At 40.1% G+C, this 25,451-nt stretch overlaps 1 protein-coding gene across 3 annotated transcripts in view; it reads left to right on the top strand.

Annotated features, from left to right (window-relative positions):
- Positions 1-25,451, top strand: part of EP300 (E1A binding protein p300) — a 657,355-nt gene that overhangs the window by 427,970 nt on the left and 203,934 nt on the right. For all 3 annotated transcript variants that reach the window (XM_053721396.1, XM_053721397.1, XM_053721395.1), the window contains exons 18-21: positions 3,488-3,606; positions 7,029-7,289; positions 12,687-12,775; positions 13,639-13,719. In XM_053721396.1, coding sequence (XP_053577371.1) covers positions 3,488-3,606; positions 7,029-7,289; positions 12,687-12,775; positions 13,639-13,719 — 550 coding nt within the window. The remainder of the gene's footprint in view (positions 1-3,487; positions 3,607-7,028; positions 7,290-12,686; positions 12,776-13,638; positions 13,720-25,451) is intronic.

Below are 25,451 nucleotides of genomic sequence, written 5' to 3'. Positions count from 1 at the left end.
TGGATCATATATCCCAGGGAACATGCTTTCGCAGACCATCCTGGGTGATTGTGACAACAGATGCTAGCCTTCTAGGGTGGGGAGCTGTCTGGGGTTCCCTAAAGGCTCAGGGAGTGTGGTCTCATGCGGAGTCTGTTCTTCCTATAAACATCCTGGAACTGAGAGCGCTCTTCAAGGCTCTTCTGGCCTGGCTTCAGTTGGCTTCAGCTCAGTTCATCAGATTCCAGACGAACAACATAACGACAGTGGCTTACATTAATCATCAGGGAGGAACAAGGAGTTCCTTAGCGATGAACGAGGTAGCCAAGATAATCCGGTGGGCGGAGACCCATTCTTGCCATCTGTCAGTGATCCACATCCCAGGGGTGGACAACTGGGAGGCGGATTTTCTGAGCAGGCAGACTTTTCATCCGGGGGAGTGGGAACTCCATCCGGAATTGTTCTCCAATCTGATTTTTAAGTGGGGTCGGCCGGAGTTGGATCTCATGGCATCTCGTCAGAATACCAAGCTCCCGAGATACAGGTCCAGGGACCCCCAGGCGGAAATGATAGATGCTTTGGCAGTTCCTTGGTCCTTCAGCCTAGCATATCTATTCAACCCGTTTACTCTCCTTCCTCGGGTTATTGCTCGAATCAAACAGGAGAAGGCATCCATGATCCTCATAGGTCCTGCGTGACCTTGCAGGCTTTGGTATGCCGATCTGGTGGACATGTCATCCCTGCCACCTTGGAAATTTCCATTGAGAAAGGACCTTCTCATTCAAGGACCCTTCCTTCATCCAAATCTAGCTTCTCTGCATCTGACTGCTTGGAGATTGAACGCTTAATTCTATCCAAGCGGGGTTTCTCTGACTTGGTCATAGAAACCTTAATTCAGGCGCGTAAGCCTGTAAGTAGAAGGATTTACCATAAGATATGGCGTAAATATCTTTATTGGTGTGAACCCAAGGGTTACTCATGGAGTAGGGTTAGAATTCCTAGGATTTTGTCTTTTCTCCAAGAAGGATTGGAGAAGGGTTTATCGGCTAGTTCCCTAAAGGGTCAGATCTCTGCCTTATCTATTTTGTTACACAAGCGTCAGGCAGATGTCCCAGATGTTCAATCTTTTTGTCAGGCTTTGATTAGAATCAGGCCTGTGTTTAAACCAATTGCTCCTCCATGGAGTTTGAATTTAGTTCTAAAAGTTCTTCAAGGGGCTCCGTTTGAGCCTATGCATTCCTTAGATATTAAGTTATCTTGGAAAGTTTGGTTTCTTGTTGCCATTTCTTCAACTCGAAGAGTGTCTGAGTTTTCGGCATTGCAATATAATTCTCCTTACCTTATTTTTCATTTGGATAAGGTAGTTTTACGTACTAAACTTGGTTTTCTTCCTAAGGTTGTTTCTGACAGGAACATTAATCAGGAGATTGTTGTTCCTTCCTTGTGTCCTAATCCTTCTCAAAAGGAACGTCTTTTACACAATTTGGACGTGGTCCTTGCTTTAAAGTTTTATTTGCAAGCGACTAAGGACTTTCCCCAGTCGTCTTTGTTTATCGTTTTCTCTGGGAAGCGTAAGGGTCAGAAAGCTACGGCTACCTCTTTCTTTTTGGCTGAAGAGTGTCATCCGTTTTGCATATGAGACTGCTGGACAGCAGCCTCCTGAAAGAGTTAAGTCTCATTCCACCAGGACTGTTGCTTCCTCATGGGCATTTAAAAATGAGGCTTCTGTTGAACAGATTTGCAAGGCTGCAGCTTGGTCCTCTCTTCACACTTTTTCTAAATTTTACAAATTTGATACCTTCGCTTCGGCTGAGGCTGTTTTTGGGAGAAAGGTTCTTCAAGCAGTGGTGCCTTCTGTTTAGGTTTCCTGTCTTGTCCCTCCCTTTTCCATCCGTGTACTCTAGCTTTGTTATTGTATCCCACAAGTAAGGATGAAATCCGTGGACTCATCGTGCCTTTAAAAAGAAAAGAAAATGTATGCTTACCTGATAAATTTGTTTCTTTTTAGACACGAGTCCACGGCCCGCCCTGTTCTATGAGACGGGTTATTATTTTGTAAACTTCAGACACCTCTGCACCTTGGCTTTTCCTTTCTCTTCCTAACTTCGGTCAAATGACTGGAGTGGGAGGGAAGGGAGGAGCTATATATACAGCTCTGCTGTGGTGCTCTTTGCCGCCTCCTACTGACCAGGAGGCGTAATTCCACAAGTAAGGATGAAATCCGTGGACTCATTGTGTCTAAGAAACAAATTTATCAGGTAAGCATAAATTTTCTTTTTGTTCTGTAGTGAACCCCTCCCTCACCCCCTCCTCCATTGGGCCAATTTACCCGCTCCTACTCGCCACCAATGATGGACATTCCCTTACTGCATGAAGGCAGATGCCTTCTGCCCCAGCTGCAGTCTCCACTTTCTAAGCTTACAGTTGGGACCTCGGCATATGCCACAGTTTAGGTACTACATTAACACTGTATGCTGGGCAAAGTACTGTGTGTTGCATTACCTACTTCCAAATGGTGCAAGGGGTTAAAGACACTAGTCTGGATCATAACCAATTACTGTATTACTTTCAGCCTGGATGTGACAATCTTCTTCACCAGATTTGACAGATGATGCTAGAAGATGGAAGTCTTTTAGCTTCAGTAATAATCATCTTAGATCTCTTACATGTTTTCTCTTTGCACCTTGACCATGTATTGTCTTCTTTCTATAGACATTTATTACCTAATGAAGACTTGGGCTATAGCTAACAGAATGAGTTGTAAATGTTAGTGTTTTTGTAGAATATATAACATGCATAAACAACTGACTTCCGTCCCCTTAATGCCTTGGGGGAGCTGGTTGTTTCACCCTTTTTAAAATTTCACTGTGGTGGTTGGTTTTCTCTCTTCATAGGGTCACCTGTTTGCCTGCCCCCATAAAGGTTTACCGTATTCATGAGGGACGGTCATAAAGGGTTATATCTGACCTTGGTTCTTGCTTTGGCTTTCTTCTTCACAGTTGGCTAACTAAAAAAACAGAGCTATTGGTGTGCACCTCAATAGAATTATGTAAAAAACATCTGCCTTTTTCCCATGTGCTTATTCCTCAAACCCACTAGCTTATTTCATGCGTAGCATTTAGTGAAGAAAGTGGTTTAATGGTAAGTAGGAAAGGCTCCTCCATCTTTCTCATAGTAAAGCAATGTGCCACAAGAGGGGGGTGCTGTTTGCGCATAAAACAACCAATAACAAGACCATGCAATAGCGCTTAGTCTGAACTTCTAATGACAAATTTCCACTCCTCCTGTACCATGTGACAGCCATCAGCCAATCACAAATGCATATATGTATATTCTTGCACATGCTCACTAGGTGACAAATTGCTGCTCTATCTGAATCATGAGTGGCCCTTTAACAGTTTAGTGAGGCGGAGAGATGGTGTACTTATCCTTTTAAGTAACTGTTTAAATCTCCATTGATCTTGTCTATCTTTGTTCTCATTCTCCTGTGTGTTTGTTCCCTTTTTAGTCTTTAAACCTGAGGAGCTGCGCCAGGCTCTTATGCCTACTCTGGAGGCCTTGTACCGACAAGATCCAGAATCTCTTCCATTCCGCCAACCTGTGGACCCACAATTATTAGGAATCCCGGTAGGTGTCGTCTCTTTAGTTTGATGCTTACTGTGTGCCATACTGCTTATTAGCTTTGCATTGCTTGGCTTACATTTTGTGTGTTCCTCTGGGATAATGCTTGGCTAGTTTATTGGGTGTCCCTGGTCCTCTGGGACAATGCTTGGCTTGCATTGTGTGCATTCCTGCTCTTCGGGCCTTCAGGGTTCATCAGGAACAAAACTACCTAATCCCTATGATCAACACACCCTGGGCCTTTCTCCCACTTTTAAAATGCTGGTGTAGTTTAGTAACCTGAAAATTATGTCTCACCCTTTTTATTAATAAATGTGGCTTCCCTTATAGATGACCACTTTTAGCCTATTCAGAATTGGTGTGAGTTTGTTTTTATGCATTTTGTTTCCTATTTGTAACTTTAATGCTAAACCTATCTATTTGCTGACTAGATACATCAGTGTGTGTGTTCTGACTCCATTACTGAAGTGTTTTTTATAGCAGAGCTAGTTGTGCAAATATGTTAAATAATATGACCTAGAACCCTATAAATAACATTATCCTTGTGGTGGTGACAAATAATCATTTGTATAATGTGACATATAATAGCACTGTACACGCGCACGTGTGTTACTGGAAATGAAAGAACAATATGTTTAGTATTCCTAAGCAAGTGGATGTACAGTATATGACTGTCACATTTACACATGCCAGGCAAGTGCTAAGTATAGTGATACATGACTTGGGTGTTAGGGCTGGATTGTTCCTGGCTTCCTTCACCAAGCTGCTTACAAACTGATAAAAGCCTGTAATAGTAATGCTATCTATTCATATTTGGCTGGCTAGCAAGTGTGCAGTTAATCAGAGCCGTGGTTTCACACGTCTGTGCAGAGATTGGCTGACATGGGTAGCACGTACAAGGTGCGGGGCGGGGGCTAGTTAGAGAGAACCACAACACCTGCTGATGGTTTAAACTAAATGTTTCTGATTTTACAAAATAAACTGACTGTAATGCTGTATTCAGTCTCTGTTGTAGATAAAAGCTTTACCATTTAAACGTTGCTATGCAAGCTGCCATCTTGGAACGTGCGTTCCACAACACTGTGTCACTTGATGCACACGGCACCAGCTATTACTTAATCATAGTGAGCCCTGCAGTGTCTGACAAGAACGGCTTTAGGCACACAGGGAAGAAAGAAAGCAAACTCACGCTGGATAAAAATTGTAAAGACATTAATCTACCTTACATATGATCCCCGGAGCCTTTCTTCCCCCTGTGCCTTCCTCTACCACCCCTCACACTTCCTTCCTTGCTCGTGCTAAGCGCCTGAAGCTGTTCTTGTCAGACACTGCAGGGCTCACTATGATTTAGTAATAGCTGGTGCCATGTACATCACGTGACAGTGTTGTGGAACGTACTTTAAAAAATGGCAGCTTGCATAGCTCATCCAATGCTGCAGATCAACGTTTAAATTATAAAGCTTTTATCTACAACAGAATGCAGTAAGATAAAGACTGCTTACAGCATTGTTTATTTTGCACAATTAGAAAAAGTTAGTTTAAAATATGTCAATCAGGTGTTGTGGTTCCCTTTAATAATTGTAATACCCATAGAAAAGTATATGGAGTATTTAAAGGGACAGTCAAGATAAAATATAATCATACATGATTAAGATAGAACATACAATTTTAAAATACTTGCCCCTGTATTTCTGTTGTGAAATGTGCTTTATTCTCCGTATCCTTTGTTGAAGAGTAAACCCAGGATAACACAATGTCCCAAGAGTATATAACATTGCTATAAACTGTGTTATAAACACTGCTGCTATAGAGTGCAGAAGAGATATATGCATTCCTAAGCTATTATACACTGTACTAATTGAGTTCAGGTTGTTTAGCCGCAATGTGGCGCTGTCATAGAATACTGCCCTACTAGATCTGTCCCGATCAACTGTAAGTTATTAGGTGGAACAGCAGCCCAGCCACAAAGTGCACCACCCACTCTCCATACTGCCTCTGGAAGCAGCAGCAGTAGAACAGCTTCATGAAATGGTTTTCCATGGTGCAGCCTCATGTTAAGAATTTGCTGGAGTGGTGTAAATCGCATCACCACTGGGCTCTAAAGCAGTAGAAATGAGTTGTGCTTCACTATCTGGCAGTCTGATGCCAATAGATCACTACTGAATGCCTAGTGTGACGTTTGGTGTAGGAAGGACAATGTTCTCCTCAGGACCTTTTTTAGCATCTACACCACCCGGCTGATTTTACTGACCCCCCCGGCTAATATTAAGCTACAATTAGTATATATTAAAAATGTGCAATTTTATTGCACAAACTATTAAATACATTTATGTTAAATTATGCAAGTATAATGGTACACTGTCCCCACCAGGCTACTTCAAAATGCCACCTGGCTGGCAACTTTTTTGCAAAGAACACTGAAGGATAATGGTCTTGGGGGAGGCCCCTTAGTTCCAGTGAATGATAGGATACAAAGAAATTTCCTGTTCCAGCATTACTGTGCCCATGTGCACCAAGGAAGATTAATGCAGACATGGTTCACGCGTTTTGTGACCTGACCATATCCACATTAAACACCTTTCAGATGAATGGTAATTGCAAGCTATACCTTCTCTTCCAGAAATGAATGTGAGCCTTTCCCGAAGAGTCGCATCTGTTAAAGCAGCAAGGGGGGGCATCTCTGTATTAATACCATGGTTTTAGAATGGGATGCCCAACAAGCTCATATAGATATGATGGTCAGTTCCTCATACTCTTCAACAATGGATACCAAGAGAATAAAGCAGAAATTGCTTAATTGTGTGCTTTATCTAAACTATGGAAGTTAAATTGGCACTTTACTGTACCTTTAAAGGGACACTGAACCCATTTTAATTCTTTTGTGATTTAGATAGAGCAGCAATTTTAAGCAACTTTCTAATTTTCTTCTATTAAATGTTCTTCATTCTCTCGGTGTCTTTATTTGAAAAGCAAGAATGTAAGTTTAGATGCCGGACCATTTTTGGTGAACAACCTGGGTGGTTCTTCCTAATTGGTGGATAAATTCACCCACCAATAAACAAGTGCTGTCCAGGGTCTGAACCAAAAATTGGCTGGTTCCTTAGCTTAGATGCCTTCTTTTTCAAATAAAGATAGCAAGAAAACAAAGAAAAATTGAAAATAGAAGTTAATTAGAAAGTTGCTTAAAATTGCTGCTTTATCTGAATCACAAAAGAAAAAAATTGTGTTCAGTGTCCCTTTAAACCTTTTGCTAGCAGAAAATGATGGTAACTGAAGGGTTAAAGGCTGTTAGTGTTTGAATTTCTGCTTTAAATGCCAGATGTGTTTCTGCTCTGATTGCTGAACCTTTTTGTTTGTGCTTTGTTGTTTTTTCTGTCTGCTTTGCATCATCACAAATGAGTAATGTTCTAACACCTCTTATGATTCAGAAAAATGCCTCTGTCCTGCAGGATTACTTTGAGATTGTCAAGACTCCAATGGATCTCTCTACGATCAAGCGCAAACTTGACACAGGGCAGTACCAGGAGCCTTGGCAGTATGTAGAAGACATCTGGCTAATGTTCAACAACGCCTGGCTGTATAACCGTAAGACATCGCGTGTCTACAAGTACTGCTCCAAGCTGGCTGAGGTGTTTGAGCAGGAGATTGACCCAGTGATGCAGAGTCTGGGCTATTGCTGTGGCAGAAAGGTGAGTCCAATGATGTAGCTTGTAATTACAATGACCCCCTCACCACTCCAGTATTGTAGATATCACCACATCATTTTCTTAGCATTGTATCCATTCTGAGAGAATATTTCACAAGGTGCCATATGGCTTCTGGAGACTCCTGCTCTTCCTAATACCAATTTGTTTGGAGTTGTGCCCTCTTTTTCTTCACACATAGCTGAAAATGCTACAGGGCTAATGATAGCGCTCTTGGGGTGGGAGTTCTTAGTTTGAAGTGTATTCTGTGTTGTGTTGGGCTTATAAAACCTGTTAGTGTGTGTTGGGATTTCTTGGACTTCATATCCCACTCTGTCTTGTTGAAAATCCATCTTAAAACCTTTGTGGAAACATCTAGCGCTGGCAAAACAAAGTCTATTCTTCCATCCTCGCTCCCTTGCTTCCTAGCGTTTGTTTAACCCGGATTGCTGTCGGAGAAAGGTGAGCTTAATATTGTAACTTGTAATAACCTGGAGCCTTGACATTTTGTAGTTCAAGCTCTGCGGTATCTCTCTATCTGTGAGCAGTTAAAGGGACAGTCTGCATATCGTTTTTTATTGTTTAAAAATATAGATAATCCCTTTAGTACCTATTCCCCAGTTCTGCATAACCAACACAGTTATATTAATATACTTTTTACCTCTGTCATTACCTTGTATGTAAGCCTCTGCAGACTGTCCCCTTATGTCAGGGCATTTTACAAACTTACATTTTAGCCAATTAGTGCTGGTTCCTGCATAACTCCACAGGATTGAGCACAATGATCTCTGTGACAAACATGAACTAGCACTGCCTGGCTTTGGAAAGCTAACAAACTGCACTGAGATAAGAGGCTGCCTCCTTAGAATCAGGCAGAGGTTATAAAGTATATATTAATATAACAATGTTGGTTGTGTTGAAAATGTGTGGTAAAGGCGTTATCTGTCTTTTTAAACAAAGATAATCAAGTAGACTGTCCCTTTAAAACATCAAGCACTATGTATTCAAGCTGACGGCCTTAGAAGGTTGTTTTACTTAATCTTTAAGACCTTTATATGGAAAATCATGGAAATAACACCTCTTGCCATTGGTAAATAGCTTTGCCCACCACCTTTCCATTCACTAGCAGAAATTCTACTACTTTCTGCGTTCTTTGTGGAAAATAAAGAACATTCTGGGCTATCCTCAACTCAACCCAAGACCCTTCACATATGCAGTTTCTCAAAACTCCTTCAACCGTCTGTTTTAGGCTATCTGAACTAACCAGTTTAGCTCTAGGGACCTGTATTGTATTTCCTATAGTTACATGTGTCTAGGCCCTATAGAAACATGGCTGTTGTTCCACTGCTTTGAATGCGCCTACATTTGCTCCCAGAAGAAGAACCATAGTTCTGAAAGTGTCTACCTAATTTCTCACACTTCACTCAGACATGCAGATTTGTATCCTGGTGATAAACTGGACCTGATTCTTTCTTTGCTTACCCAGTATCCCCCATTTGATTTTATTAAATTCACTAGTTTTCAATTTTCTCTCTGACCTAATCGTGTAGAATCATGGCCAGTTTCATTATGAAGAAAAGGATGAGCTAGTTTTTCAGAAATCCTGTTTAGTGCCAGTGGCCCATATTTTAAAGGGACAGTCTACACCAGAATATTGTTTTAAAAGATGGATAATTCCTTTATTATCCATACCCTAGTTTTGCATAACCAACACGGTTATATTACTACACTTTTTACCTCTGTGATTATTTTGTATCTAAGCCTTTGCAAACTGCCCCCTTATTTCAGTTATTTTGAGAGACTTGCATTTTAGTCAATCAGTTCTGGCTCCTAGGAACTCCATGTGCGTGAGCACAGTGTTATCTATATTAAACACATGAACTAACACCCTCTAGTGGTGAAAAACTGTCAAAATGCCCTGAGATCAGAGGTGGCCTTCAAGGGCTTAGAAATTAACATATGAAACTCCTAGGTTTAGCTTTTAACTTAGAATACCTAGAGAACAAAGCTAAATTGCTGATAGATGTAAATTTGAAAATTGTTTAAAATTACTGCCGTATCTGAATAATGAAAGTTTGTTTTGGACTAGACTGTCCCTTTAATCATGGTTATTAGGCTATATACTTGCAGAAATAATCTTAAAGCCTCAGAAATGCTCTTTGAATACATCTTCTACCTTTGCTTTGCTGTCTTATTTTAAGATTTTTTGATTTGAGCCATCTGTGTGGCACGCACAAGTAAGCCGGCCACTAACCTGCCCCTAAGATTAGCCTGTGGTTTTGTACATTCAGGTCTCATGCTATGAACCTACATCTGGACCTGTTGCATGATTCCTTTGCAAGCTACTAGCAGATGGATACATACACAGTTGTCCTATACAGAGCTATTATTACTATTATGAAATAGCCAGGTGGTGGCAGTGTAATACTTTATAAAAGCACAAATTAATTGCATCATTTAACATACATTTATTGATGTCCGGGGTAGAACACTGCATCTGTAGTGCATCTGTAATGTGACCTTAAAAGACACTTAAAATAAATAAAACAAAAAAGGAATTTTCATTCCAGCGGGGAGTTTTGTTTGAGGCATCTCACCTTTGTCTTCTCGCATGTGAGTAGCAGATTTACCAGCACACGCTACTTATCCTCTGTCTGCCTTCGATTTTGCTGTTTCTATTCTAGTTTGATTAGTTTGCTTTGGCAGGACAATAGAGAGTAGAGCACTGCTAGTGGCTTTCATTTAACGGGACATAATTCTTATATACGCTAAATCACTTATGTGTAAAAAGCTGACATTAAGATATCACATGAACATCTCTATGTATAAAAGGAAGATATTTTACATCAAAATGTCTTCACCTCATCAGAGTAAGTGCTGGCAGTGCTGAGGTCATGCTTTGCTGTGATCCGTTATAGCCAATCGGCAGTGCTGAGGTCATGCTTTGCTGTGATCCGTTATAGCCAATCGGCAGTGCTGAGGTCATGCTTTGCTGTGATCCGTTATAGCCAATCGGCAGTGCTGAGGTCATGCTTTGCTGTGGTCCGTTATAGCCAATCGGCAGTGCTGAGGTCATGCTTTGCTGTGGTCCGTTATAGCCAATCGGCAGTGCTGAGGTCATGCTTTGCTGTGATCTCATGAGATTTCATTGTCAACTTCCTTAAACTGAATAGGAACATGACATGACTGTACCTGCACAAGCCAGATGCAAATGCCTGATTGGCTGCCTAAAGTCTCTTTACAGTGGGGTGTGAATACCGAGGTAATTTAGAGGTATAATATCTAACTTTGTTACACAGAGATGTTCATTTGATATTTTCTAGTTGGCTTTTTACAGCTATGCTGTATCATTTGCATGTGCTTTAGCATATGGGTATCATGTCCCTTTAAAGGGACATTATACATTCGTTTTTTCTTTGCATAACTGTTTTGTAGATAACATTGCTCTGATTTTCAGACTCCTAACCAAGCCCCAACGTTTTAGGAGAATACCGACTTATACCTACTCCAGTTTGCTCCTGTTTGTGTAAAGGGTCTTTTCATATGCAAAGGGAGGGGGGAGTGCCTGATATTTCCCACTTGAAGTGGGTGTTCCAGTGACCTTTTAAACAGAGCTAAACTGAGAGCTTCTAAGTAAGTTTTTAAACGGTTTTATACTGGATTTTTATATCCGTATCTGTGCATCTTATTCTTTATAGTAGTGTCTATTACATGCAGTTATATACTGGCCATTTAAAGGAGCAATAAACACAGTAGATTTGCATAATCAACAAATGCAAGATAACAATACAATAGCATTTACTCTGAATTTCAAATGAGTAGTAGATTTTTTTTTATAAAAAAATTCAAAGTTATGCATATTTCCACTCCCCCTGTACCATGTGATAGCAATCAGCCAATCACAAATGCATATACGTATAGTCTGTGAATTCTTGCACATGCTCAGTAGGAGCTGGTGACTCAAAAAGTGTAAATATAAAAGACTGCACATTTTTTTAATGGAAGTAGATTGGAAAGTTGTTTAAAATTACTGCTGTATCTGAATCATGAAAAAATTATTTGACCTGAGTGTCCCTTTAAGTAAAACATTCTTTTTTTACTTTATTATTGTGTCTGGGTAATGGGATATCTCACATCTAGGCTCAGACTGATAACCAATAAATGCTACGTTATCTGTGCTGGTTATCATGCTGATACCTCTCTGCCTTATGGTTTGTAGCTTTGAATACCTTGAATAATGCTGGCACTTGTTCACTGCCCCCCATGATCCTTTTATTATCTTATATCTAAGCCTCTGCAGACTGCTCCTTATCTCAGTTTTATTAATATACAAGCCTCTGCAGACTGCTCCTTATCTCAGTTACATTAATATACTTTTTACCTCTGTGATTACCCTGTATCTAAACCTCTGCAGACTGCTCCTTATCTCAGTTATAATATACTTTTTACCTCTGTCATTACCCTGTATCTAAGCCTCTGCAGACTGCCCCTTATCTCAGTTATATTAATATACTTTTTACCTCTGTGATTACCTTGTATATAAGCCTCTGCAGACTGCCCCCTTATCTCAGTTATATTAATATACTTTTTACCTCTGTGATTACCTTGTATCTAAACCTCAGCAGACTGCTCCTTATCTCAGTTATATTAATATACTTTTTACCTCTGTGATTAACTTGTATCTAAGCCTCTTCTGACAGCCCCTGATCACATGACATTTTATTAATTATCTATTGACTTTCATTTCAGCCAATTAGTGCAGTGTCTGCACAATCCACGGGCGTGATCACAATGTTATCTATATGGTTTACATGAACTAGCTCTCCCCTGTTGTGAAAAGCAAATAAAAACGCATGTGATGAGAGGCGGCCTTCAAGGGCTTAGAAATTATCATATGAGCCTGCCTAGGTTTAGCTTTCAACTAAGAATACCAAAAGAACAAAGCACAATTGGTGATAAATGTAAATTGGAAAGTTGTTTAAATGACATGCCCTATTTGAAACATAAGGTTTTCTTTGGACTTGACTGTCCTGCTTATGATTCACTCCAATTGCCCTTCCTAAAAACGCCAAAAAACTCAACATGATCTGCCAAATGTTTTGACCTAGACACAATTTGCCGCCATCTCCAGACTCAGACCACCTATGATGGCAGACAGAAATGTTGTAGGCATTGGCTGCCTTGTGTAGGGTACAATATTTCTGGATTCTTTCATGTTCCTTGTTCTAAACAGGCTGGATTAGTCCCTCTTTTTAGTCTCCAGGGCCATGGAACCAAATCAGGAGGCCCCCCCCCCCCCCCTCTTTGCAGTTTCTAATGGATAACTTAATAGCCCTTCTGTTTAGTTTCATGTGCTGATTAAGTGAGAGTGTCTAGTTTTATGTTCTCCCTTTTGTGTTGCAGCTGGAGTTCTCTCCCCAGACGCTTTGCTGCTACGGGAAGCAGCTGTGCACTATTCCCCGTGATGCCACTTACTACAGCTACCAGAACAGGTGGGTTATTTCTCCGCTTGTCTCACTACAGTTAGTGCTTGTGCATTGTAGCCCCTGACAGCTGCTTTTAAAGTATATGATTTCCCCTGTCCAACCATACACTTCCCAACTGTAAAATACACACCACAACTGCTGCATATTAGCTGCTGCTGTTTGTTGTAGGCCAGGACTAGCCAGATAATAATACTAGGGGCACTGTCTGGATGTATCTCCTGCTTTAGCACTGCAGCTCAGGAAATCTGTGTGACAACTTCCTTCTGTTTGTCATGTTACATCTTTGTCCTCCTCTATTCATTTGTTTGCTCCATTACCTGGCTAACTTACTGTAAGACAGCAGTGCTGGTTGTACCCTGCCTGTGTAGTTATTGCTACTTACCCAACATGTTTGCTCAGTATGTAAAGTGCATAACAGGAGGACAAAGTCATTCCAATGTCACGTGTCATTTTATTAGTTTTTCTTTAATCTTTCCTTTGATTTGCCGTAATAATGTTTTGCTGCTTGTAATCCCGTTGGAGAGAATCCTTTGCTAATCTGTGCTTTGCATTGGCTTTCTGCTTTGTGTCTGTCTGTCTTGTCTGGCTTCTGTTTATCCCCTGCTTTTCTCTGTTCTGTGTTCATTTCTTTCCCCTCCCTTGCTTGTACCTTTGGTGGCATTGATTGCAATCAAATACAAACCAAAACATCACACACAAAACACAATCCGCCCAAACTCCTCATTGCTCCCGGCTTGACCTGACGACTTCCTGCGCACACCCTGTGCCCCTCCCGCGACGTCCTCTGACTGATGGCTACTCGTCTTGTGTGGTTCGGCTGCGGTTGCGTGAACGAACAGTTCACCCAAATATGGCCTTCTCGCCGATAGGTACCACTTCTGCGAAAAATGCTTCAATGAGATCCAGGGAGAGAGCGTCTCTCTAGGTGACGACCCTACGCAGCCTCAGACGTAAGTACCTTGGACTGTGTGGTCTGCCTCTTGTATGTACGTTTACTATATTACTATTGCCCCAATCCTTAAACCCATAGCCAAGCATACTTCCATAGATCCTGTTCAGAATTATATTAGCATGAAACTTGTTTTATGTACTTCAGATGGTAAAAGCATGGTTTATATATTGCACAATCCTTAACCATTTAGCTGCTGAGCCAGTTCTGCCTAAATTTAAAAACTGTTGTAGTACAATTTCAGTGAGTGACCCACATAAAATAAAAAAATTAAATATATTTTTTTTTTCTCAAAAGGCCCAGCAAATTCACAATAAGCCATTATTATTAAGATAGCTGCAGCAAAAACTGTAAAATACAAAAAAAAATATTTTGGTTAGATTTAAGTAAATATTGTTGAAAATGGCCCAGTGACCACTGCTGTTACTGTGATTACCTTATGAAATTATCATCAAAATAGGGGCCCTAACAGACTTTTGAGAGTTATAATATAGATTAGAGAGGCTCTTATTGTGCAGTACAGAAATAAAGGCACTTTTTTTTTCTTGCAAGGTGATCACTGTTACCACAGTGATCACCTGACTAAACAGACAAAATGAATATATATATTATATATATATATATATATATATATATATATATATATATTTTTTTTTATTTTTTTTTTTTTGTTATTCGCTTGAGAGGGACTACTATATAATAAGCCTATTAGGGGTCTCTAGGCATAGCATATTTTTTATTGTGCATATAATGTAACATCCCCAAACAAATCCCCATGGGTTTTTACTTTATTTATTTTTTTTAAAATATCTGCTTTCTAGAAATTCTTTCAAATGAGTGGTCTTGGAGGTTTGTAGCTGCTAAGGGAGCGAAGATCAAAGGGTTTGAAGAACCTCCCCCCCAGCTCCCTTGCAGCTACCAGTGCATCCTGGATCAGCCCCTTTGTGAAGCCTGAGACTGCTCGCCACTAGACCACCAACGATCTCCGGCCTGTAGTACAGGGGATTGACGAAAATCGCAATTTATCGTCAATCCACCTGCATGACGAAAAGGGCTCGTCATGCTTTGGGTTTAAAGGGACAGTGTAGACTCACAATTGCAACATTTTATGTTATGCATAATCATTAAAACAAATGAAAGAATGCATTGGCATAAAAAATAGTAATATATTGCAATTTTTTTTTATATTTTTTTAAATGTACCCTTTTTCTATGTTTTTTTAATCCTTTGTTGTACCATGTAAACATTGTCTGTGCTATTGTGAACTAGCTTGCAGTCACTTATACTGACTTACTTGTTCTTTGCTTATATATTGGCGGCTACGCTCTGCTTATATATGGGTGTTTGCTCCTCCCTTCTTTAAAGGGACACTAAACCCAATTTTTTTTCTTTCATGATTCAGATTATCAAATTTTCTTCATTCTCTTGGTATGTTTATTTGAAAAGCAGGAATGTGATGCATAGGAGCCGGCCCATTATTGGTTGAGAACCTGGGTTATGCTTGCTTATTGGTGGGTAAATGTAAGCCTCCATTAAGCAAGCGCTATCCATGGTGCTGAACCTAAAATGCTGCTAAGATTTATATTCCTGCTTTTAAAATAAAGCAAGAGAACGAAGAAAAATTTATAATAGGAGTAAATTAGAAAGTTGCTTAAAATTTCATGCTCTATCTGAATCATGAAATAAAAAAATTGGGTTTAGTGTCCCTTTAAGTGCGGCCCAGAATCACTTGCTCACATGCTGACAAAAAAAGGGTACATTTAAAAAAAATTGCAATATATATTACTATTTTTTATGCCAATGCATTCTTTCATTTGTTTTAATGATTATGCATAACATAAAATGTTGCAATTGTGAATCTACACTGTCCCTTTAAACCCAAAGCCAAGCGCACTTCCACAGCTCCTGTTCAGAACTAAATTAGTATGAAACTTGTTATACAGGTGGTAAAAGCATGTTTTACATAAACTGATAGATCTGCACCAGACTATTTTTCTTATTATGGGTTAGGGTTATATCAGCCTAGACCACTGGTTTTCAAATCTATCCCCAGACCTCCCTAACAGGCCAGATTTTGAGGATGTCTGACCTGGAGCACAGGAGACATAATCAGCTGATTAGTAAACATGGTTATTTTACCTGCTCTCACTCAAGGTAATCCTGAAAATCTGGCCTGTTGGGGAGGCCTGAGAACAGGTTTGAAAAGCAGTGGCCTAGACCCTAGGGTGTTCATGTTGTAACTTGCTCTGCGTTTATATGAAGTAAATGCAATAGTTATTTTGTCCTGGACTAATAAAAGGTAGAGAATTCATTTTGTCATGCTGTGCTTGGTCGTCCTATCAAGAAAATTTTCACTTTTATAAAATTATTTTTGTTTCCTAAGATATGGATAGTCCACAACGTCATTCAATTACTAGTGGCAATATCACTCCTGGCGAGGAGGCGGCAGCAAAGAGCACCACATCAAAGCTGTTAAGTGTTACTCCCCTACCCATAATTCCTAGTCATTATCTTTGCCTCTGTCACTGGAGGAGGTGAAGTTTGGTGTCTAAAGAAATTAATTCCTTTTTGGGTACTTTTCCCTGCAGGCAAGGATTTTGGTATAGTTCCACGTTAACCTCTTCAGTAGAGTAGTGGTGGCTTTTAAGCAGTTAGGAAGTTGTGAGGTAGTCCTTGCTTTGTTTCCTAACACATTGCTGCCCATGGTACAGAAAGCCAGAGTTGGTTACTCTGTTCTTTCTTTTTCTACAGGTCTCTGTAAGGAGTATGTATCCTTTCACACCTTGTGAGCTGTCTTCCTGCCAGACAGCTAGACTGCAGGTAAGTGCTTTTGTCTTCTAGGTCTTGGAAACTTGCACTTCAGAAGAATGTCATATGCAGTAGATGGGGACATTTTTTAAAATCCTTTATACAGGATTTTCTTTGACATTGGGCAGACACATTATGTATGTTGAAACTAGGGGTTAATCTTCCCTTTTTTGGGACGTTTTTCCTCTTTGGGCTAATTTTGTTGAAACACTTTATTAGTATGTGTGTGGCTTATGTTTTATACAGGGATTTATGTATAAACTTTAAATTTGGCAGTTGGTTTTCTTTGCTTGCTTAGCTAGAACAGGCTAACTGACAGACTGCTTGAGCGTTTGTGTAAATTAAGATCCGGTGTTGTAGGCAGAGGGAAACGCGTGCCTTTTACTTGCTGCCTAGTTTCCTCTCTCTCTGCCAGTCATGTGACTTCTCTCTGCTGTCGGATATTCGCGGAGTGGCGGCACTGAATTTAAGTCTCTTCAGTGTCAATCTACTATATGATCGTTTTAGAGAATTCTGGCAGCCAAATAGTGTATAAGTGTTACAGTAAGGTACCTCAGCCTGTCTGAAGTGTAGGGGGCCTGATTGGTTTATTATTTTAAAGAATATTTGCATAACGTTAAGCAGCTGTGGTATTAAAACATTTCTTAAAGTGACAGTGTATTTAAAACATTTCTACAATTTGGGGAAATTTTTATTAAGTATTATGGACATGGACCAAGACACTGTCTTTTGACAAATGCTTGTTATGCCTTGAGGCACAAATTGTTTTGCCTATGCAATTCTGTGCTGCATGCTTAGCTAGAACACTTCAATTTAAAGATAAATTGTTGCTCTCTCAGCCCAATGTCTCTCAGGATGTTGCTGTTCAGGCAATGCCACGGCTTTCTCCTCAAATGTCCCAAGCCACTATGTCGTCGCATACAGTGCCCTGCAATTCCTCTCAGACTCCTGGAGGAGTTAATTTGCCTGCATATTTTGCTACACTGGTATCTTCTGCGGTATCTTGGGCATAATCTGCTTTTCTTTCATGTAATTGGCAAGAGTCCATGAGCTAGTGACGTATGGGATATACATTCCTACCAGGAGGGGCAAAGTTTCCCAAACCTCAAAATGCCTATAAATACACCCCCCACCACACCCACAATTCAGTTTTACAAACTTTGCCTCCTATGGAGGTGGTGAAGTAAGTTTGTGCTAGATTTCTACGTTGACATGCGCTTCTCAGTGTGCTGAAGCACCGTTCCTCTCAGAGTGCAGTGAATGACTGAGGGATGTGAAGGGAGTATTACCTATTGAATACAATGGTCATTCTAACGGGGATCTATTTAATAGGTTCTCTGTTATCGGTCGTAGAGATTCATCTCCTACCTCCCTTTTCAGATCGACGATATACTATCTACTTGGTTTGGCTATCTACTTTATGTGGATGAGTGTCTTTTGGTAAGTATGTTTTCCTTTTATTTAAGACACTCTCAGCTATGGTTTGGCACTTTATATGTAAAGTTCTAAATATAATGTTTGTAATTATATTTGCAATGATTCAGGTTAATCAGTATTTTTCCTTCTTACAGACTGTCAGTTTCATTTTTTGGGAAATGCATTTATAAATATATATATATTTTAAAAAAATAAAATTCTTACCTGAAAATTTTTCAAATTGACTTTCTTTTCTAAATTGCGGGCTGTTAGGCTCGGGGGAGCGCAAAATGCTACAATTTATTGCATCATTCTTGGCGCGAGACTTTTTTGGCGTGAAAATTACGTTTGACCCAATTTCGTCATTTCCGGCGTCTTAGTTGTCGCCGAGAGTTTTCACGTAGTTGCGTCATCTATGACACTCGTGTTTGTTGCAGACGTTCTTGGCGCCAAAAAATATTTTGTCAGTTGTGCGTCATACTTGACGCCAGATTTTTGACATTATTTAAGTCCTTATTTAATTTTGCTTCTGGTTTCCAGAGGCTTATTTTGTTTGCATTTTTTCCCATTCCTGAAAATGTCATATAGGGAAATTGATAATTTTGCTTTATATGTTATTTTTTCTATTACATAATGCAAGATGTCTCAAGCTGACCCTGTATCAGAATCTACTACTGGAAACCTGCCTGATGTTGGTTCTACCAAAGCTAAGTGCATTTGTTGTAAACTTGTGGTAACTGTTCCTCCAGCTGTAGTTTGTGCTAGTTGTCATGATAAACTTTCAAAAGCAGACAATATTTCCGTTAGTAATAATCCACCATTACCTGTTGTTGTTCCTTTAACATCTAATGTTCAGGATATTCCTGTTAATGTGAGAGAATTTGTTTCTAATTCCATTCAGAAGGCTTTGTCTGTCATACCACCTTCTAATAAACGTAAAAGGTCTTTTAAAACTTCTAATAAGTTTGATGAATTTTTAAATGACCAACAGCATTCTGATTTATCTATCTCTGATGATCTATCTGGTTCAGAAGATTCTACCTCAGATATTGACACTGACAAATCCTCATGCTTATTTAAAATGGAGTATATTCGTTCCTTATTAAAAGAGGTGTTGATTGCATTAGATATGGAGGAGACTAGTCCTCTTGATATTAAAACCAGTAAACGTTTAAATTCGTTTTTTAAGCCTCATGTAGTTATTCCAGAGGTTTTTCCAGTTCCTGATGCTATTTCAGATGTAATTACTAGGGAATGGAATAGACTGGGTACTACTTTTACTCCTCCTTCATGGTTTAAGAAACTGTATCCTTTGCCAACTGATAGATTGGAGTTTTGGGAAAAGATCCCCAAAGTTGATGGGGCCATCTCTACTCTTGCTAAACGTACAACTATTCCGACGGAAGATAGTACTTCTTTTAAAGATCCTTTAGATAGGAAACTTGAATCTTATCTAAGGAAGGCTTATTTATGTTCAGGTCATCTTCTTAGGCCTGCTATTTATTTGGCTGATGTTGCTGCTGCTTCAACCTTTTGGTTGGAAACTTTAGCACAAGTACCCGATCATAATGTGTATAGCATTGTTAAGTTAATTCAACATGCTAATAATTTCATTTGTGATGCCATTTTTGATATCATTAGAATTGATGTAAGATATATGTATTTAGCTATACTAGCTAGAAGAGCTTTATGGCTTAAATCTTGGAATGCTGATATGACTTCTAAATCAACGTTGCGATCTCTCTCTTTCCAAGGTAATAAATTATTTGGTTCTCAGTTGGATTCTATTATTTCAACTGTCACTGTTGGGAATGGAGCTTTTTTGCCTCACTGTTGGGAAGGGAGCTTTTTTGCCTCAGGATAAAAAAATCCAAGGGTAAATTTAGGGCTGCTAACAGTTTTCGTTCCTTTCGTCAAAATAAGGAACAAAAATCTGACCCTTCCCCCTAAGGGGGGAACGGTTTCCAATTGGAAGCCTTCTCCAGTCTGGAATAAATCCAAGCCATTTAAAAAATCAAAATCAGCCCCCAAGTCCGCATGAAGGTGCAGCCCTCATTCCAGCACAGCTGGTAGGGGGCAGACTAAGATTTTACAAGGATGTTTGGATCAATTCAATCCAAAATCATTGGATTCAGAACATTATTTCTCAAGGGTACAGAATAGGTTTTAAAGTAAGACCGCCTGTGAGAGAGAGTTTTCTCTCTCACGCATTCCAGTGACCCCAGTAAAGGCTTTCCTGAAGTGTGTTTCAGACCTGGAGTTATCTGGGTTAATTGTGCCAGTTCCCTTTCTGGAACGGGGTCTGGGGTTTCATTCAAATCTGTTCATTGTTCCAAAGAAGGAGAATTCTTTCAGACCAGTTCTGGATCTAAAAATTTTGAATCGTTATGTAAGAATACCAACATTCAAGATGGTGACTATAAGGACTATTCTGCCTTTTGTTCAGCAAGGGCATTATATGTTCACAGTAGACTTACAGGATGCATAGCTTCATATTCCGATTCATCCAGATCACTATCAGTTTCTGAGATTCTCTTTTCTAGACAGGCATTACCAATTTGTTGCTCTTCCTTTTGGCCTAGCAACAGCACCAAGGATCTTTTCAAAGGTTCTTGGTGCCCTACTCTCTGTAATCAGAGAGCAGGGTATTGCAGTGTTTCCTTATTTGGACGATATCTTGGTACTTGCTCAGTCTTTACATTCTGCAGAATCTCACACAAACCAACTAGTGTTGTTTCTTCAAAGACATGGTTGGAGGATCAATTTACCAAAAAGTTCCTTGATTCCTCAGACAAGGGTAACCTTTTTAGGATTCCAAATAGATTCAGTATCCATGACTTTGTCTCTAACAGACAAAAGACGTCTGAAATTGGTTTCAGCTTGTCGGAACCTTCAGTTTCAATCATTCCCTTCAGTAGCTATGTGCATGGAGGTTTTAGGTCTCATGACTGCAGCATCGGACGCAATCCCCTTTACTCGTTTTCACATGAGACCTCTTCAGCTTTGTATGCTGAGCCAATGGTGCAAGGATTATACAAAGATATCACAATTAATATCCTTAAATACCAATTTTCGACTATCTCTGACTTGGTGGTTAGATCACCATCGTTTAATTCAAGGGGCCTCTTTTGTTCGTCCAACCTGGACTGTGATCACAACAGATGCGAGTCTTTCAGGTTGGGGAGCTGTCTGGGGATCTCTGACACCGCAGGGGGTTTGGAAATCTCAAGAGGCGAGATTACCAATCAATATTTTGGAACTCCGTGCGATTCTCAGAGCGCTTCAGTTTTGGCCTCTTCTGAAGAGAGAACAGTTTTTGTTTTCAGACGGACAATGTCACAACCATGGCGTATCTCAATCATCAAGGTGGGACTCACAGTCCTCAAGCTATGAAAGAAGTATCTCGGATACTTGCATGGGCGGAATCCAGCTCCTGTCTAATCTCTGCGGTCCATATCCCAGGTATAGACAATTGGGAAGCGGATTATCTCAGCCGCCAGACTTTACATCCGGGAGAATGGTCTCTTCATCCAGATGGGTTTTTTCAGATTGTTCAGATGTGGGAGCTTCCAGAAATAGATCTGATGGCTTCTCATCTAAACAGGAAACTTCCCAGGTATCTGTCCAGATCCAGGGATCCTCAGACGGAAGCAGTGGATGCGTTGTCACTTCCTTGGAATTATCAACCTGCTTATATCTTTCCGCCTCTAGTTCTTCTTCCAAGAGTGATTTCCAAAATCATAATGGAGCGTTCATTTGTACTGCTGGTGGCTCCAGCATGGCCACACAGGTTTTGGTATGCAGATCTTGTTCGGATGCCCCGTTGCCAACCTTGGCCACTTCCGTTAAGGCCAGACCTTCTATCTCAAGGACCATTTTTCCATCAGCATCTCAAATCATTAAATTTGAAGGTATGGAGATTGAACGCTTAGTGCTTAGTCATAGAGGTTTCTCTGACTCCGTGATTAATACTATGTTGCAGGCTTGTAAATCTGTGTCTAGAAAGATTTATTACAGAGTTTGGAAGACTTACATTTCATGGTGTTCTTCTCATAAATTCTCTTGGCATTCTTTTAGAATTCCTAGAATTTTACAGTTTCTTCAGGATGGTTTGGATAAGGGTTTTTCTGCAAGTTCCTTGAAAGGACAAATCTCTGCTTTCTGTTCTGTTTCACAGAAAAATTGCTAATCTTCCTGATATTCATTGTTTTGTACAGGCTTTGGTTCGTATCAAGCCTGTCATTAAGTCAATCTCTCCTCCTTGGAGTCTTAATTTGGTTTTGAGGGCTTTACAGGCTCCTCCGTTTGAGCCTATGCATTCTCTGGACATTAAATTAATTTCTTGGAAAGTATTGTTCCTTTTGGCCATCCCTTCTGCTTGAAGAGTATGAGTTATCTGCTCTTTCTTGTGAATATCCTTTTCTGATTTTTCATCAGGATAAGGCGGTTTTGCGGACTTCATTTAAATTTTTACCTAAAGTTGTGAATTCTAACAACATTAGTAGAGAAATTGTTGTCCCTTCATTGTGTCCTAATCCTAAGAATTCTCTGGAGAGATCTTTACATTCTTTGGATGTGGTAAGAGCTTTGAAATATTATGTTGAAGCTACTAAAGATTTCAGAAAGACTTCTAGTCTGTTATCTTTTCTGGTTCCTGGAAAGGTCAGAAGGCTTCTGCCATTTCTTTGGCATCTTGGTTAAAGCTTTTGATTCATCATGCTTATTTGGAGTCGGGTAAATCCCCCGGAGGATTACGGCTCATTCTACTAGGTCAGTTTCTACTTCCTGGGCTTTTAAGAATGAAGCTTCTGTTGATCAGATTTGCAAAGCAGCAACTTGGTCTTCTTTGCATACTTTTACTAAATTCTACCATTTTGATGTTTTCTCTTCTTCAGAAGCAGTTTTTGGTAGAAAAGTACTTCAGGCAGCTGTTTCAGTTTGATTCTTCTGCTTATAATTTCATTTTTTTTCATTATAAAGATTAAAACTTTTGATTTGGGTTGTGGATTTATTTTTCAGCGGAATTGGCTGTCTTTATTTTATCCCTCCCTCTCTAGTGACTCTTGCGTGGAATTCCACATCTTGGGTATTTGCTATCCCATACGTCACTAGCTCATGGACTCTTGCCAATTACATGAAAGAAAACATAATTTATGTAAGAATTTACCTGATTAATTTCTTTCATATTGGCAATAGTCCATGAGGCCCACCCTTTTTGTGGTGGTTAGGATTTTTTTTTTTGTATAAAGCACAATTATTCAAATTCCTTGTTGATGCTTTCGCTCCTTATCACCCCACTTCTTGGCAATTTGTTAAACTGAATTGTGGGTGTGGTGGGGGGTGTATTTATAGGCATTTTAAAGGTTTTGGAAACTTTGCCCCTCCTGGTAGGAATGTATATCCCATACGTCACTAGCTCATGGACTCTTGCCAATATGAAAGAAATTAATTTATCAGGTAAATTCTTACATAAATTATGTTTTTCTATGCTTGGAGAACGCAAGAGGAAGATTAGACATTCAGATAGTAAGGTTTCTGTTTCACCTACTGCTTTGCAGGTTGTCCTCCCTCATAAGTCTGATGAGGAGGATACGCCGGTAGCCTCTGAGGGTGAAATCTCTGATTCGGACAGTATTATTCCTTCATCTGATACTGAAGAAGCAAACTTCAGATTTAAGCTTGAACACCTTTGTGTACTGTTAAAGGTGGTATTGGATACTTTGGACGACTCCAATACTTCTCTCTTTGTCAACCTTTATAAGTCTAGTGAACTTAATAAATACTATGATGTTCCTTCCACTGTGGAAGTGTTTCCTGTTCCAAACCGTGTGACAGATTATTTTACAGGAATGGGAGAAGCCAGGTATACCTTTCCCCCGTCTTTAAAAAGATGTTTCCTGTTGCCGACTTCATTAAAGATTCATGGCGCAAGGAGCCTAAAGTAGAAGGGGCTATTTCTGCTCTGGCGAAGAAAACTACGATCCCTATAGAGGATAGCTGCTCCTTTAAGGATCCTATGGACAAAAAGCTGGAGGCTTATTTGAAAAAGATGTATCTTCATCAAGGTCTTCAATGGCAACCTGCAGTTTGTATTTCCACAGTAGCAAGTGCGGCATCTTATTGGTGCGACACCCTGTCTGAATCAACTTTAGTAGAGACTCCATTGGAGGAGATCCAAGATAGGATTAAGGCTCTCAAACTAGCCAATTCCTTTATTTCTGATGCTAACATGCAAGTTATTAGATTGGGAGCCAAGATGTCTGGCTTCACTGTCTTAGCCCGCAGGGCTTTGTGACTAAAATCTTGGTCAGCTGATGTTACCTCCAAGTAAAAGCTTCTGACGCTTCCTTACAAGGGTAAGACCTTGTTTGGACCTGGTCTGTCAGAAATAATTTCTGATGATATGGGTGGAAAAGGGTCTTTACTACCACAAGACGAGAACAGACCTAAAGGACGTCAAAGTAATTTTCGTTCCTTTCGTAACTTCAAAGGTCAAAAGTCTTCCTCTCCCTCTTCCAAGCAGGAACACTCCAAGTCTTCTTGGAAGCCCAATCAATCTTAGAATAAGGGAAAGCAATCAAAGAAACCCTCAGCTGGGTCGGCCCCCGATCCGGGATCGGATCAAGTAAAAGGGCAGACTTCCCCTGTTTTGTCAAGCGCGGAGACTAGATGTCTCAGATCCTTGGGCTGTGGACATAGTATCTCAAGGTTAGAAAATAGAAATCACAACTTTTCCCTCCCAGGGGCAGATTCCTACAGACCAGGTAAAAGAGAGGCATTCTTGAACTGTGTTCAGGACCTTTCCTTCCTGGGAGTGATTGTTCCAGTAAGGGAACAGGGTCTAGGATTCTATTCAAATCTGTTTGTGGGTCCCAAAAAAGAGGGAGCCTTTCGACCCATTTTAGACCTAAAGCGTCCTTCAAAATGCAAACCGTTCGTTCTATTCCTTTGGTCCAAGAGGGGGTCAGTTCATGACGACCATAGACCTGAAGGATGTGTATCTTCATGTTCCCATCCACCGGGATCATCACAAGTTTCTGAGATTCGCCTTTCTAGACGAACACTTTTTGTTTGTGGCTCTTCCGTTTTGTATTGCCACAGCTCCCAGAATTTTCTCAAAGGTTCTGGGGGCTCTCTTGGCAGTGATCAGGTCTCGGGGGAATTACACTGCCGCCCTACCCGGACAACATATTGGTTCAGGTGCCATCTTTTCAACAAGCAAACTCTCATACAGAGATCTTGTTGTCTCTTCTACATTCCCAAGGATGGAAAGTGAATCTGGAAAAGAGTTCCCTTGTTCCAGCTACAAGGGTGGTTTTCTTAGGAACCAGAATAGATTCCCTATGAAATATTTTCTGACAGAGGTCAGCAAATCCAAGATTCTTTCCTCTCTCTTCAGTCTTCTGTTCGGCCGTGAGTAGCTCAATGTATTGAGGTAATTGGTCTGATAGTCGCTTCTATGAACATCATTCCTTTTGCTCTATTTCATTTAAGAGCTCTGCAGTTATG

This window comes from Bombina bombina, chromosome 7 (genome assembly GCF_027579735.1).
Source record: "Bombina bombina isolate aBomBom1 chromosome 7, aBomBom1.pri, whole genome shotgun sequence".
NCBI classification, from domain to species: domain Eukaryota; kingdom Metazoa; phylum Chordata; class Amphibia; order Anura; family Bombinatoridae; genus Bombina; species Bombina bombina.
The sequence above is the reverse complement of the archived record's forward strand: the minus strand, read 5'-3'. Positions and strand labels throughout refer to the sequence as shown.